This window comes from Sus scrofa, chromosome 18, assembly GCF_054392235.1.
Source record: "Sus scrofa isolate SSC_HxYL_T2T_F1_AM1 chromosome 18, Sscrofa_HxYL_maternal_Yorkshire_Landrace_v2.0, whole genome shotgun sequence".
Taxonomy (NCBI): Eukaryota; Metazoa; Chordata; class Mammalia; order Artiodactyla; family Suidae; genus Sus; species Sus scrofa.
In genome coordinates this window covers 47,212,104-47,225,034 of record NC_139400.1, presented here as the reverse complement: position 1 = coordinate 47,225,034, position 12,931 = coordinate 47,212,104, and the positions used below count along the sequence as shown (strand labels likewise).

At 35.6% G+C, this 12,931-nt stretch overlaps 1 protein-coding gene across 2 annotated transcripts in view; it reads right to left on the bottom strand.

Annotated features, from left to right (window-relative positions):
* The window catches only part of HERPUD2 (HERPUD family member 2), a 41,054-nt gene that overhangs the window by 11,505 nt on the left and 16,618 nt on the right, over nt 1-12,931 (bottom strand). For both annotated transcript variants that reach the window (XM_021078631.2, XM_085005835.1), the window contains exons 2-4: nt 10,545-10,622; nt 7,554-7,667; nt 5,142-5,296 (exon numbers count right to left, since the gene is read on the bottom strand). In XM_021078631.2, coding sequence (XP_020934290.1) covers nt 5,142-5,296; nt 7,554-7,667; nt 10,545-10,622 — 347 coding nt within the window. The remainder of the gene's footprint in view (nt 1-5,141; nt 5,297-7,553; nt 7,668-10,544; nt 10,623-12,931) is intronic.

The window sequence follows — 12,931 nt, the reverse complement described above, 5'->3', positions numbered from 1 at the left end:
CATATTTACCACATAAGCCACAATAAAAATAAAAATTTAAAAGTTGAACTTTAATTGAATTTAATCAATCCTATATTTAACTACTAGTTTATAGGCACAATATGGAAATAAAGGTAAATACTAAATGATGCCACAAAGATGCCAAATCTGGACTACTGCGGGAAGCTGCACAGAACAAAAGAAAAGGCATAAAGTAAAAAAAGGAAAGAAGGATAGGGATTAGATTAGAAGAGCCTGAAGAAACATTGATGTAAGTCAATCTCTCTGAACACTGATCCAATCAAACCTTGAAAAGACATTTGAGACAATCAGGGAAAATGGAACACAAATGGGTATTAAATGATATTAAAGAATTTTTAATTCTGTTCAGTGTTCTAATGGTATAATGATTCTTATAGTCCATATTTGTCTATCTGCTACAAATGCACAGTAGAGTATTTGCAAGAAGTGATATGATGTCTAGGTTTTACTTTAAAAATACTCCAGCCCAAGGGAAAAAGGAGGAGCAAGAGGGAGTGGTGGAAGAATCATAACCTATTAATAGTTGCTGAAGCTGAATGTTAGTACTGATCATAAGCAACTATTTAATCTAGTAACTTGTAAATCTCAGTTAATTAATTTTTCAACATTAAAACATAATGTTAACATGGTAAAAAAGTACAACTACATTAAAGAAAATCATTTGTGAAGAAAAAGATACTGGAAGGAAATACTAAATGTTAACAAATAGTTGTCTTTAGGTAACTAGATGGGTAATTTGCCCCTTTCCCCTACTGTTTTTCCCAAACCCTGTAATATGCACACATTGCTTTTTGTGTGTGTGTCTTTTTTCGGGGGGAAAGGCTACACCAGCAGCATATGGAAGTTCCCAGTCTATAGGTCTAATCAGAGCTACAGCTGCCAGCCTATGCCACAGCCACAGCAACGTGGAATCTGAGCCGCGTCTGCGACCTACACCACCAGCTCATAGCAAGACCAGATCCTTAACCCTCTGAGCGAGGCCAGGGATACAACCTGAGTCCTCATGGATGCTAGTTGGGTTTGTTAACCACTGAGCCAAGACGGGAACTCCAAATATACTGCTTTTATAATTCAAATAATTAAATGGGTTTTTTTGTTTGTTTGTTTGTTTGCTGAGAACCAAATAAAATAACAAAAATAAGAAAAATATTGCTATTTGGAATGTAACATATCTGACTCCATACAAAATGTCATATTCTTTATGCAAGGAAAACAAAGTAAGAGGATAAACTTACCAAGTTAGAGAAAGTCACAGTGAGGAAACTATGGATACATACAGGTGGGAGAAAATCATCTGATAGCACAAGTTCTGATAGGTCCTTTTTCCTTTCCAGGTGGGCTATATCAGTTAGTACTATGGTATGAAAACTAAACACAGAGAAAAGGGACAAGGGAAGTCCATGGGAACATATGGGGATGGTAAGTACCATAGAAATTATGACAAAAGCAAGAACCTGAAAGACTGTTGCTCAAAAATCTGTACTTGCAAACTACACCAACAGCCATTCATTAGCATGCTTTTTAAAGTTAAGAATTTTTAGAGGAGATGAAAGGAACTGAAAACTTCAACAATTAGAAACAAATTCTTTCAGAGAAAACCTTATTTCCCCCACCATGCTGTGCAATGATGCAGCTACCTCATGGAAGTCCCCACTCTGTTTCCAGAATATGCCTTTTCAAGATTCTCCACACTCGCTTTGTTCTCCCTGGTAAACCTCCCTTAAAATCAGCCCAAACATTACCACCTCTGACTCTTCCAAGCAGAGAGTCACCCCGTCCTCCAGCTCCCACAGAACTTTTTTCAAGACCATGATAGCACATCAGTGGATGGGAATTTATTTGCCGATCTGACCCACTTCCATTGAGGGCAACTACATAATTCATTTTCCTGTCTTCAGTGCCTAGCTGCAGCAAATTCTAAAGTAAATGTTTCCTGAATAAAGCCACAAAGTCCTCATACAGACAAATCTGCTTATTCAGTCACCAACACTTAAAATCTGACCGGAGAAAAGTTTGAAATGGGAAAGCAGAGGGGTGAGAACCACCATTATAAATGAAGTCAAAAAACAAATGATAACTTAAGAAAATATATTGAAACAAATGATAGAAAAGACAGCCACTTCAAACAAGTCTATACTTTCAAGTCAGATATGGATTTGAATTCTAATTGCTACTGACCACTTCAGTGCACAAAGACAGGCTACATAACCTTTTCGCCTCTTTCTCCTCATTCATAAAATGGGAGAGAACAGTACCTAGATCCCAGAGTTGGTATAAAGCCCAATGCAATAAACCATGTCTAAGTACTTAATCCAATGCACTTGTGCACTTATGCTTGTGCTAAGTGCTCAATAAGTATTAATTATTAATATCCTTTTAGATAAATAGCTGTCACAAATGAATTTCTAAAATACCAACATGCCAAGAGAAAAGTATTTCACAAAACAAAATAAAAAGAATGTCTCTTTAACATGTCTCAAGTTAAAATAAAGACATTCCAACTTATCATACTGGCCAAGCATATATTTTTAAAGGTATGGTAAATTGGGCTCTTTTAACAACTGCTATTGCGAGAGTAAACTAGTACAACTTTTCTTTTTTAAAGGTGAATAGTATTCCACTGTTTATATGTACAGTTTCCTTATCCATTTATCTATTTATGGACACTTAGGTTGTTTCCTTCCTTGTAATGGCTATTGTGAATAATGCTGCAATGAATATGGGGATACATACATTTCTCTGAATTAAGTGTTTTAATTTTCTTCAGATAAATACCCAGAAGTGGAGTTGCTAGATCACATGGTATTGTTTCTTTCTTTTTTTTTTTTTTTATGGCCGCACAAACATATGGATGTTCCCAGGCTAGGGGTTAAAGCCGAGCTGCAGCTACGAGCCTGCACCACAGCCATAGCAACACAGGATCTGATCCACTTCTGTGAACTACATCAGAGCTCATGGCAACACTGGATCCTTAACCCACTGAGCAAGGCCAGGGATCGAACCCACAACCTCATGGTTCCTAGTCGGATTTGCTTCTGCTGTGCCATGATGGGAACTCCCTATCTTATGTTCTTGAATGTGCAGTTCTTCTTATCAAAATAAGTGTTTAAATGAGGCTGATTACAGACTTTTATAAAGTATCCTATGAGACTATTTTTGTTTTCAAAAAATGATTATTACAAACCAAAACTGAAAAACAGTGTTCTCAGGGTTTACAATCTAGAACAGTGGCTTAAAATGCTTTCTTATGACGGTGATTCGTTTCCTGTCTTTTTTGCAGAGTAATGCCGTTCAATTCCTCTTAGTTCATGAAATGATTTTACTAATTTTTACCAAATATGGTGGTAGTGGTGGTGGAAAGTGAGAATATTATAGCTGTAATAAACCTGGAAGAATATATAATGACAAGTTAATAACAGTTATCTCTGAACAATAAGATTTTTAACTCTCATACTTACAGTGAACATATTTTGTAATAAAAACAGTGTATATGGTTGCAGGTCTTCAGAATAAGATCATGGATATCTTTGGAAAAGATTAATACTTTTTCTAAACTAGGCTGTTGAAGAAATCAAAAAACTTTGGAGACAAAGGCTTTTAAATCTTAGAAGTAAGTAAAACAGATTGGAAAAATCTGAAATAGTGTTTATTTTGCTAAAAATGTTTATTAAGATGATAAGCAAAAAAAACCTTAAAAGATTTGAATTTCACTAAGATAATCTATTACTAGATGACTAATGCTTAGTTTAAATCAGAAGGGCAGTATAGCTTAGTGGATGTACAGATTTAGGAGCCAGAAATTCCCATCGTGGCACAGTAGAAATGAATCCAACTAGGAACCATGAGGTTGCAGGTTCGATACCTAGCCTTGACCAGTGGGTTAAGGATCTGGCATTGCCGGGAGCTGTGGTGTAGGTCACAGACACAGCTCAGATCTGGTGTAGCTGTGGCTGTGGCGTAGGCCAGCAGCTGTAGCTCCAATTCAATCCCTAGCCTGGGAACCTCCATATGCCACAAGTGCAGCCCTAAAAAGCAAGCAAACAAACAAGCAAACATAAGACAAATGAGGTTTTTAACATTTTGCTATATACTCAGCTTTTGTTTTTCTACATTAAGAATTGAATTAGGTTTAAAGTTCTAAGCGAAGAATACCTGTATGTTTATTATATCCTGTTTGACAAAACAGTCAGTGGCTATTCCTTGGTTATATCACTTACTACCATTCTGAGGTCCTAGCCATCTCCTTATTTCCAGCCTCTCACCATCATGGATCTAGAGCACTGTCACACAGAGCAGTCCCACAGCATGATATGCAACGCAAAACAACTATCACTACCTATTATTCATGTTTCCTTTACTTCAAAAGTACTCTGGTTTCAGACATAACCCAAGTCTGTAGTCTCCAAGATCCTACTCTCTGAGCTGTATGAAAGATGTGCCGTGGCTGTCAGCTGCATTTCCCCTGAAACTGCCTAACCCAAGAGGCCTGTTGTCATTGCTAACTATGAGAGAGCCACTGTAAGCTTTCTGAGTAAACTTCTCTAACAAAGACTCTAGATAACATGCAATGGTTAACCTATCTTCATAGTACATCACAGTTTTACTCTACCTCAGTTGTTACCAAGCCTGGCTGATCATAAACACCCGTGCAACTTTATAAAAACAGATTACTGGGCCCAAACTCTTCCAAAAACAATCTCACTCATGCATCTGCTCCCCAGAAGACTAATTTGAGTATATCTATAGTGAGACTGAGTTAAAAAAAAATTTAGTCACCTATATCCTTACCATTCAAAGTATAGTCTAAGCATCAGAAGCACCAGCATCACTGGGGAGCTTGATGGAAATACAGAATCCCAGGCCCCATCAGACTTACTGAATCAGAACCTGCATCTTAACGAGATCTCCAAACATTAGAGAATGAAAAGCACTGCCCTCGGCAATTCTAATGTACGACCAGCTTTCAAAAGCACTGCTCCATCTAACCCTCTAATTCACAAAACATATAATCAGGGATATAGATAAATTTCAAATGTACTTTGATTAGTGAAAGGAGGCTAACATGAAAGTCTGGAGTCACAGGTTTTTACGAGGCCCACAGCTACCACGGTTCTACTCACCCCTGCATTACATATGGGAACTGATGACTCTGTGCTGGGTCGGTTTGTGCTTGTGGAAGGGTACGTTGCCTCAATCCTTCTGAGGAAGAACTGGCAGCTAAAGACAAGGTTTCTTGACTGGATGATGGAGTTGATGATCCTGACTGATCTGAACTCTACAACAAAAATATGATTATTTTTTCCAGGAGATTTAATCTGTTACAATCAGAAGACTATAAGCACATTGCTAAAAATACATTTATGAAATCTCTCTACAAAGAGTGAATTTTAGGAATTTACTGATTTGAATTGTGTGCCAGCATAACAGATATTTTAATTCTTATGAAACTAAAGAGGTTAGAAAATCAAAATCACTTAATTGTACAGCAACAGTCCATTTCTCAACTAGAAAAGGCTGAGTTATAATTATACACAAAAAATGACCAAAAATTTGTGAAAATTAAATTAATGCACACAAAGCTCTTTTCATGATGCACACAGAGTCATCAATAAATGGTACTAATTACTGTGTCACTTAAACAGTTACTATGTGCCTGCTACTGTATAACATGCTATTAGTAACACCCTGGTTTAAAATACTGAGGAACATGCTAGAATTTGGTGTTAATTCTGAAATTAACAAGGAATATAACCTTAAAATTCACTTAAACCCAAATCTCAGATTTCCTATAAAAAATAAGATTGAACTAGATTTTCAAGATTCCTTTCAGTTCCAAAATTCTATTGGCTTATAGATATCACCAACAAATACTGCCCTTTTTTTTTTTTTTTTTTTTTTTTTCCCTGTCTTTTTAGGGCCACCCTTCACAGCATATGGAAGTTCCCAGGCCAGAGGTCAAATCAGAGCTGTAGCCGCTGGCCTACACCACAGCCACAACGACAACAGATCCAATCCATGTCTGTGACCTATACCAAAGCTCACGGCAATGCCAGATCCTTAACCCACTGAGTGAGGCCAGGGATCGAACCTGCCTCCTCATGGACACTAGTCAGATTTGTTTCTGCTGAGCCACAATGGGAATTCCCAAATAGGATTTTTAAATTCTCATGTTTCAATGATGTCAGTAACACAAAGATTCAATAACCTCAAAAAATATAACCCCTTGAAGACCACTTCAATTTGCTGCTGTTTGAAAATAGTTCGTCAAGCTTAATACACAATTATATTTTATATAAAGTACCCACTTTAAAAAGCTGGATACAATATAATTTCAACATCCTTCCAAGTTTGCTAAAATTGCATTTACTTGTACTGCCTTCCTATTGACAGCATATTTTTGCATGTCTACCTTTCTTAGTTCTGCCATATGAAAGGTCCCAAGGACACTGATCTTTAGCAAAAATAACAAAAGCTTAAGATGTTATTCCACACCTAATAGACACCTAATACCTTACTGGAGAGCCTGATTTTTAGACACATAACCTGGAAAAGACTTCTTTTTGGAAAGATTTCCTATTAAATAAACCACCAAAATATGGTGTTTATTAAAAAATTAGCAGAAGAAAGGCCTAGCCATTTGGCAGCACAGCCTAATTTCTCTAGAATTAATTATTTCTGGCCTTATTAGATAATTCTTTCATGAACGGATTTTTAACACATTTTCAAATCCCACTGAAATTTCTCAGCCATAAAAAAATTAAAAGGAACTCAACTTAATTTTCCTTTGATACTTTTTTAGATTTTCATAACCCACTGAGCACCAGAGAACTCCTCAAAACCAGTCATTTAAAAAAATAATAATTTTTTTTTTCTTTTTGCCTTTTCTTGAGCTGCATCTGAGGCATATGGAGGTTCCCAGGCTAGGGGTCAAATCGGAGCTGTAGCCACCGGCCTACGCCACAGCCACAGCAACACGGGACCCGAGCTGCATCTGTGACCTACACCACAGCTCATGGCAACGCCAGATCCTTAACCCACTGAGCAAGGCCAGGGATCAAACCCGCAACCTCATGGTTCCTAGTCGGATTCGTTAACCACTGCGCCATGACGGGAACTCCAAAAATAAAATTTTTGACCAAGCAATCTACTTTAAGAAGATTTAGCAAACTTAAAGTTTAAATAATTTAATCTACCTTGATTAAATATACTACATCCAATACCTTAAATATTTATGAACTATTAGCCCTGGAGTTTATGTTATATAACCATATCATAATTCTGAGTATTTCAGTAATTAAACCCTTAAAGACGGGATCTCTTACTGACCTGCCATATAAGAAATTATGACATATGGGGAAACAGGCTTCAAAGGATAACACTGCGCACTAGATCTCTAAAAAAATGAAGTTTAACTTGACAAAACACAGTCTCACAACCCACAAGCTCCCAATGTTTTGTTTTCCACTTAGTTTTCAGAGGCAAAAAAGGATAACCAGAAAACTTCAACATTTACTCCTCCCAAAACAACTCACAGAATTGCTGCTGGATGCCGATGCTTCATGACTTTCTCTACTGGTGCTGGACTTTGGAGAACTGGGAGGAGTCCGAGAAGTACACACTAGATGAACCATATGATACTCATCTTGCTAAAATTAAAGAAGATTATGTCTTAAGGGTAGTACTGGAAGATACACAGCTCAAAAAAGTCAGTAGCTAACTGGAAATACTTAACTCAGAACTTAAGTCCTTCCTAGCACAGGAAGCACATTATTGCTTTTACCAGCAATAAATTGTTATCATTTGCAGGTAAGTCAGGTCTCTGCTGATTTCAGTATTTTCTCCATGCTTAGAAAATGGTCTCAATATTCAGGAGTATGAAAAAATAATTATCTTGTATACCAAAGAGTCTTGAAGCAAACACTGCTGAAAAATTATGTCAACACAATCTATTATTTCAATATAAAAAACCTAGCACTTTTAATATCAGAACTGTAATAGTCACATCAACGCTGAGACCTATAAACTTTTAAGTAGTGAAATGTTTTCATTAGTTGGGCCCTTACAGCAATATAGAAACTCAAATAATTTCACCATAATCTCATTTGTCTTAATTTTAACAATAGGGTTTTATTTTTTAAGTCAAAAAATGTTTTTTCTCTAACACTTGTACACAGACATACAACATATATTTGAACTATATTCTGTAAATATTCCAAATGTGTTTCCATAACTCTATGACTATGACTGAATGAAAATATTCTAATAATGATTAGAATTGGCATTTTAACCTAGCAATTTCATGAGCATATTTATAGTTAGGCATAGAGCAAGAAAATAAGACAGAAAGAGAATAAATGAGAGCAGAGAAGAACAAAGGATGGCTCAGCAACTTTAAAAAAAGAAAAAAAGAAAGAAATCAGAAAATGATAAAGGAAAGGGGGACAGGAAGAAAAGAAAGATGCCCAGTTGTGAGAAAAAGAAATAAAGCTCCCAGAAACTAAGAATTCATTGTCTACCATAAGCCTAAGATTGTGCTTAATTCTGAGGTGAACCCAAGAAAGGGCAGGAGTCGGCCCCTCCCCTAAAGAGGCTAAGGATACTGTTAGAAGAACAGACTAGCACATTAGAGCACAACTCGAGAAATACATAAAACAGTCTTTTGTACAAAACTGAGAAACACAAACTACAACTGCTTTAGAGGTTTACAGAAAGAGGTTAACAGGGCTTAGGACGCTAAGGAAAGGCATTCCCAGAGGCAGCATGACATGAGGTACGCCTAGCAAGGGGGGTCCCCTTAGCTTGGGAACACAGAATATTAAAAAGCATCCAAGTATACGATGTTTATCCTTACAAACCTAGTTTCAAAGGTCATATTAACCACAGTTAGCTCGTAGTATTCATTCACCTTTGGGAAACATTTCTGTAGAACATTTTATAGAACATTCTATAACTAAGCAGGTAAAGGTAACGAGAGCATTTAACCAAAAAAAAAAAAAAAAAAAAAAAAAGTTAAAGGCTATACATTTCAAAGATCTGTTCAAAATGTAAACATACTGTTCAAAATATTTTATGGTAAGGGGCATAAAAGCTCTTTGCCTGAAGCATTTTTATTTTAAGTCTTCTGGTTAGAAACCATTTCTGGCAGCAAAAGCCCTTTAAGAAGTATGTATGTGCAGACTCTAGCTATCCTTGGGTTAAAATAATAAACAAATCTATATTTCAGAGAGGATGTAGCCAAAAGGTTTTTAAGGATAAAAATAGGGAAAGATTGAATGGGTGGAGCAAAGAGGATTTGGGAAGCAGTGAAATATTCTGAATGATACTACGATGTGGATACATGTCATCATACATTTATTAAAACCTATAGAATGTACAACACCAAGAGTGAATCCTAATATGAACTATGGATTTGGGGTGATAATGATGTCACTGTAGGCATCAACTACTATACCACTCTGCTGTGGAACACTGTTAGTGGGGGGAGTTGTGTATGCATGGAGGCGGGAGGCACAGAGTTAATCTCAGAATGTATAGATTCTGCTCACTTTTGCTGTGAACCTAAAACTACTCTAAAAAAATAAAGTCTATTAAGAAAAGAGAGGGGGGAAATCTGCTGAAAAGTCCACTTTTTTTGAGAGAGAGGAAAAGAGAGTGAGAGAGAGGTTATTAAACCACTTTGGCAACCTGAAACTACATGATTAAAATGAAAATGACAGCAAAATGTCACAGGGGTAAAGCTAAAATGTCAACTACATAAACAGAAGGAATATATCAGTGTAAAATTTTTTAAACTTTCCCACAGGTGATCATAAACATACAGGAGAGGCCAGAAATCTTCTAAATCAGAATAGGGATATTGAAAAAACATTAAGAGTTAATTAAGTCAAAGATCTAAAGCAAAATATAAAGGCTATATATTCGGACTTCCACTACATTCACAAGCAAAAAGAATCTCAAATGCAGAAATGTTCTAAAAGTATAAATTCCACAAATAAACATGAGCGAAAAGCTACTATTAAAATAACTAGCATTCAAGTTGTCAAAAAACTGTACCAAAATATATTTTAATTCCAAGTACCAGCATTCAAAGTTTGCTAACTGATGGATTAAGTGGACTTCCTTCTATAGCCTATCTTGAAATTAACCTCCTAACCCAAGTTAACTTGTAGTAAAACATCATGTAGTTTGGTCAATGGGGGATTTAAAAGAGAAGACCATATTATCCTCGAAAATCCTTCACCACTGCTTGAGCACTTTACTCCTGCACTACTGGTGAGTTAATACTGCTTTCTTACACAAGACAACAAATCCCTGAACACAAATATATAATCCTGATAGACTTAGCTATCAGATGGATATACAAAATTGCTACCTAAAGCAATCAGAATCACCTATTATGCTACCCAAAAGGGCTGATTTTAAGTATCTAAAAACTAAACTGAATGGATATCAATGACACTTCAGAACATATCTCCTCTGACACTCTTGAGTATCTGGTATCAAACAGTGGTAGAAAAGCTTACTTTTCTGAGAATGTCTTTCAGCTGCAGATGATCAGGAAGCAGTCTGCCCGAATACACCAATCTCTGATCCTTCGTCAACTAAGAAATGGGACAAAGAAAAGAATTCAACTTTTTCTAATTATACAAATTGAAGGTTGGGAATAAGAGGCCTAAATATGGGTAAAGTAAAACTCCCTTTAGGCACAAATAAACAGAAAACTGACATTACTTAAAAGTTCTGTTTTTCCAAATCCCACTTAAGACATTAAGAGTATAGCAAATGGTAGCATATCTACTGTAGATATAATAAAATTCAGGTAAATACCAAATTGTTTTTAAAATAGGAGAAAAAAGTAAATTGGAAGTTTGTCTTTTCAGTTATAATGCAATGCATGTGACATTTAAAATCTTCAAGACCGTAAGAAGAGAAGGTAGCTGATTTTCTATTAACAGTCAACAATGGGATAAAATTTCAAGGTCACCAGTGTTATTTTACATTGTTTTGTCAGTATTTTTAATCAAAAGTATATATAAGGAGATTTATTTTCTTCTTTACTAACATTACAATTTATTTACTAACATTTATTATTATTATTTTTATTATTATTATAAAAATTATTTTTATTACTAACATTTATTTTCCTCTTTACTAACATTACAATTTATTTACTAACAGTACAATTTATTGGTTTTTTAATTTAAGAGCCATTTGGATTTAGTTTAGCATTAAGTAACTACTTCAGTTTTTATTATTCTTGCCATTCTCATGAATACCTTCATACATTTTTCAAAAACAGAACACTAAAGAAAAATCAACTAAAATGCATGGAAATTCAGTTGCCATCTCCATATGTAACCCCACATAGGAAACATGTTCTGGTTATCTCTGCCTTATTTTGTACTTATAATAAACCTGCTAGGTGCTAACACTACTAGCATTAAAGTATTTAAAATTAAAGCATTTATGTAGAGTCCCTATAAGACCTCCTATTCATAACTGAGAAACAGGCAAATGTTCCTTGAATTCTATTAAAACAATTAAATATTAGCTACAGTGAGAATTATTGAACATGTCAAACCCAAGCAATAACAACAATAATTTTCAAACAGACTATAAAAATAGACTATAATATACAACACAGCTACTAAAAATGCATCTTACATTTAAAATAACCACAAATAGAGTCATACTGAGTAAGATCTGTGGTTCAGGGGTCCTTGGGTACCAAAGATCAAGGGAAAAGTACAGTTGTCCTTCAAAGATACTTAGCTTTTAGGCATAATCTAAGTTTCCCTGGAAGTATTTTTAAGTGTGCCACTCCTAAAATGTACATATACAAATTTCTATATATAAACAACCTAATACAACACAGGAGGTTTATTGGTGGGTTTGCTTTTTTTTGGGGAGGGGGGTTGTCTTTTTTTCTTTCTTAAAGGGTCGCACCCACGGCATATGGAGGTTCCCAGGCTAGGGGTCGAATCAGAGCTGTAACTGCTGGCCTACACTACAGTCACAGCAACGCGGGATCCGAGTCTCGTCTGTGACCTACACCACAGCTCAGTGTAACGCCAGATCAAGTGAGGCCAGGGATCAAACCTGCATCCACATGGATACTAGTCAGGTTCATTTCCACTGAGCCACAACAGGAACTCCAGGAGGTTTGTTGTTGTTGTTGTTGTTGTTGTTTTTAAATGCATATCACAAATTTTGAAACTTCAATCAGTACATAAAAATATTGAGTGGGGAACAAACAGTAAATTATATAGCATAAGTTAACTGCAAGTAGATAAAGACTGATTTAACCCCCGGACAAGATGAATTGTGTAGCACTTTATAATTTTCCCTGATATACTTATTACTTCAGCTGCAATCTGAAGTAATAAGTATAAACTATCATTTTTTTCACCAGTCCAAACTGGTACATAGATACTTATGTCATATCATCATTCTGTATTAAAAACAGCAGTCTTTTCTTATGACTTTTTTTTTTTTTTTACTTTACTACAAAAATTCTCAAACATACAGAAAGTGGAGAGAATAAAATGAACTCCCAGGTATCATCTTGAAGAATTTCCAAATATCCAGCTCCAACAATTATTCAACATTCTGCTATTCCTGTTTCACCTGCCCCCACAATTTCCTTTTTGGAGAGAAAGAAAGTTTTAAAACAAATACCACATATCATTTCTTTTCACCTATAAAAAAATAGCATATATCTTCAACAGTTTTTTCCAATTATCCAACTAACCAAAACATTACCACATTCACCAAAATAAATATTAATTCCTTATTATGTAATATCCAGCACAGCTCAATTTTTCCCACTTGCTCAAAAATGGGAAACCTTTTTAGGGTGTTTTGTCTAAATCAGAATCCAAACAAAGCTCACACATGGGACTGGGTTGTT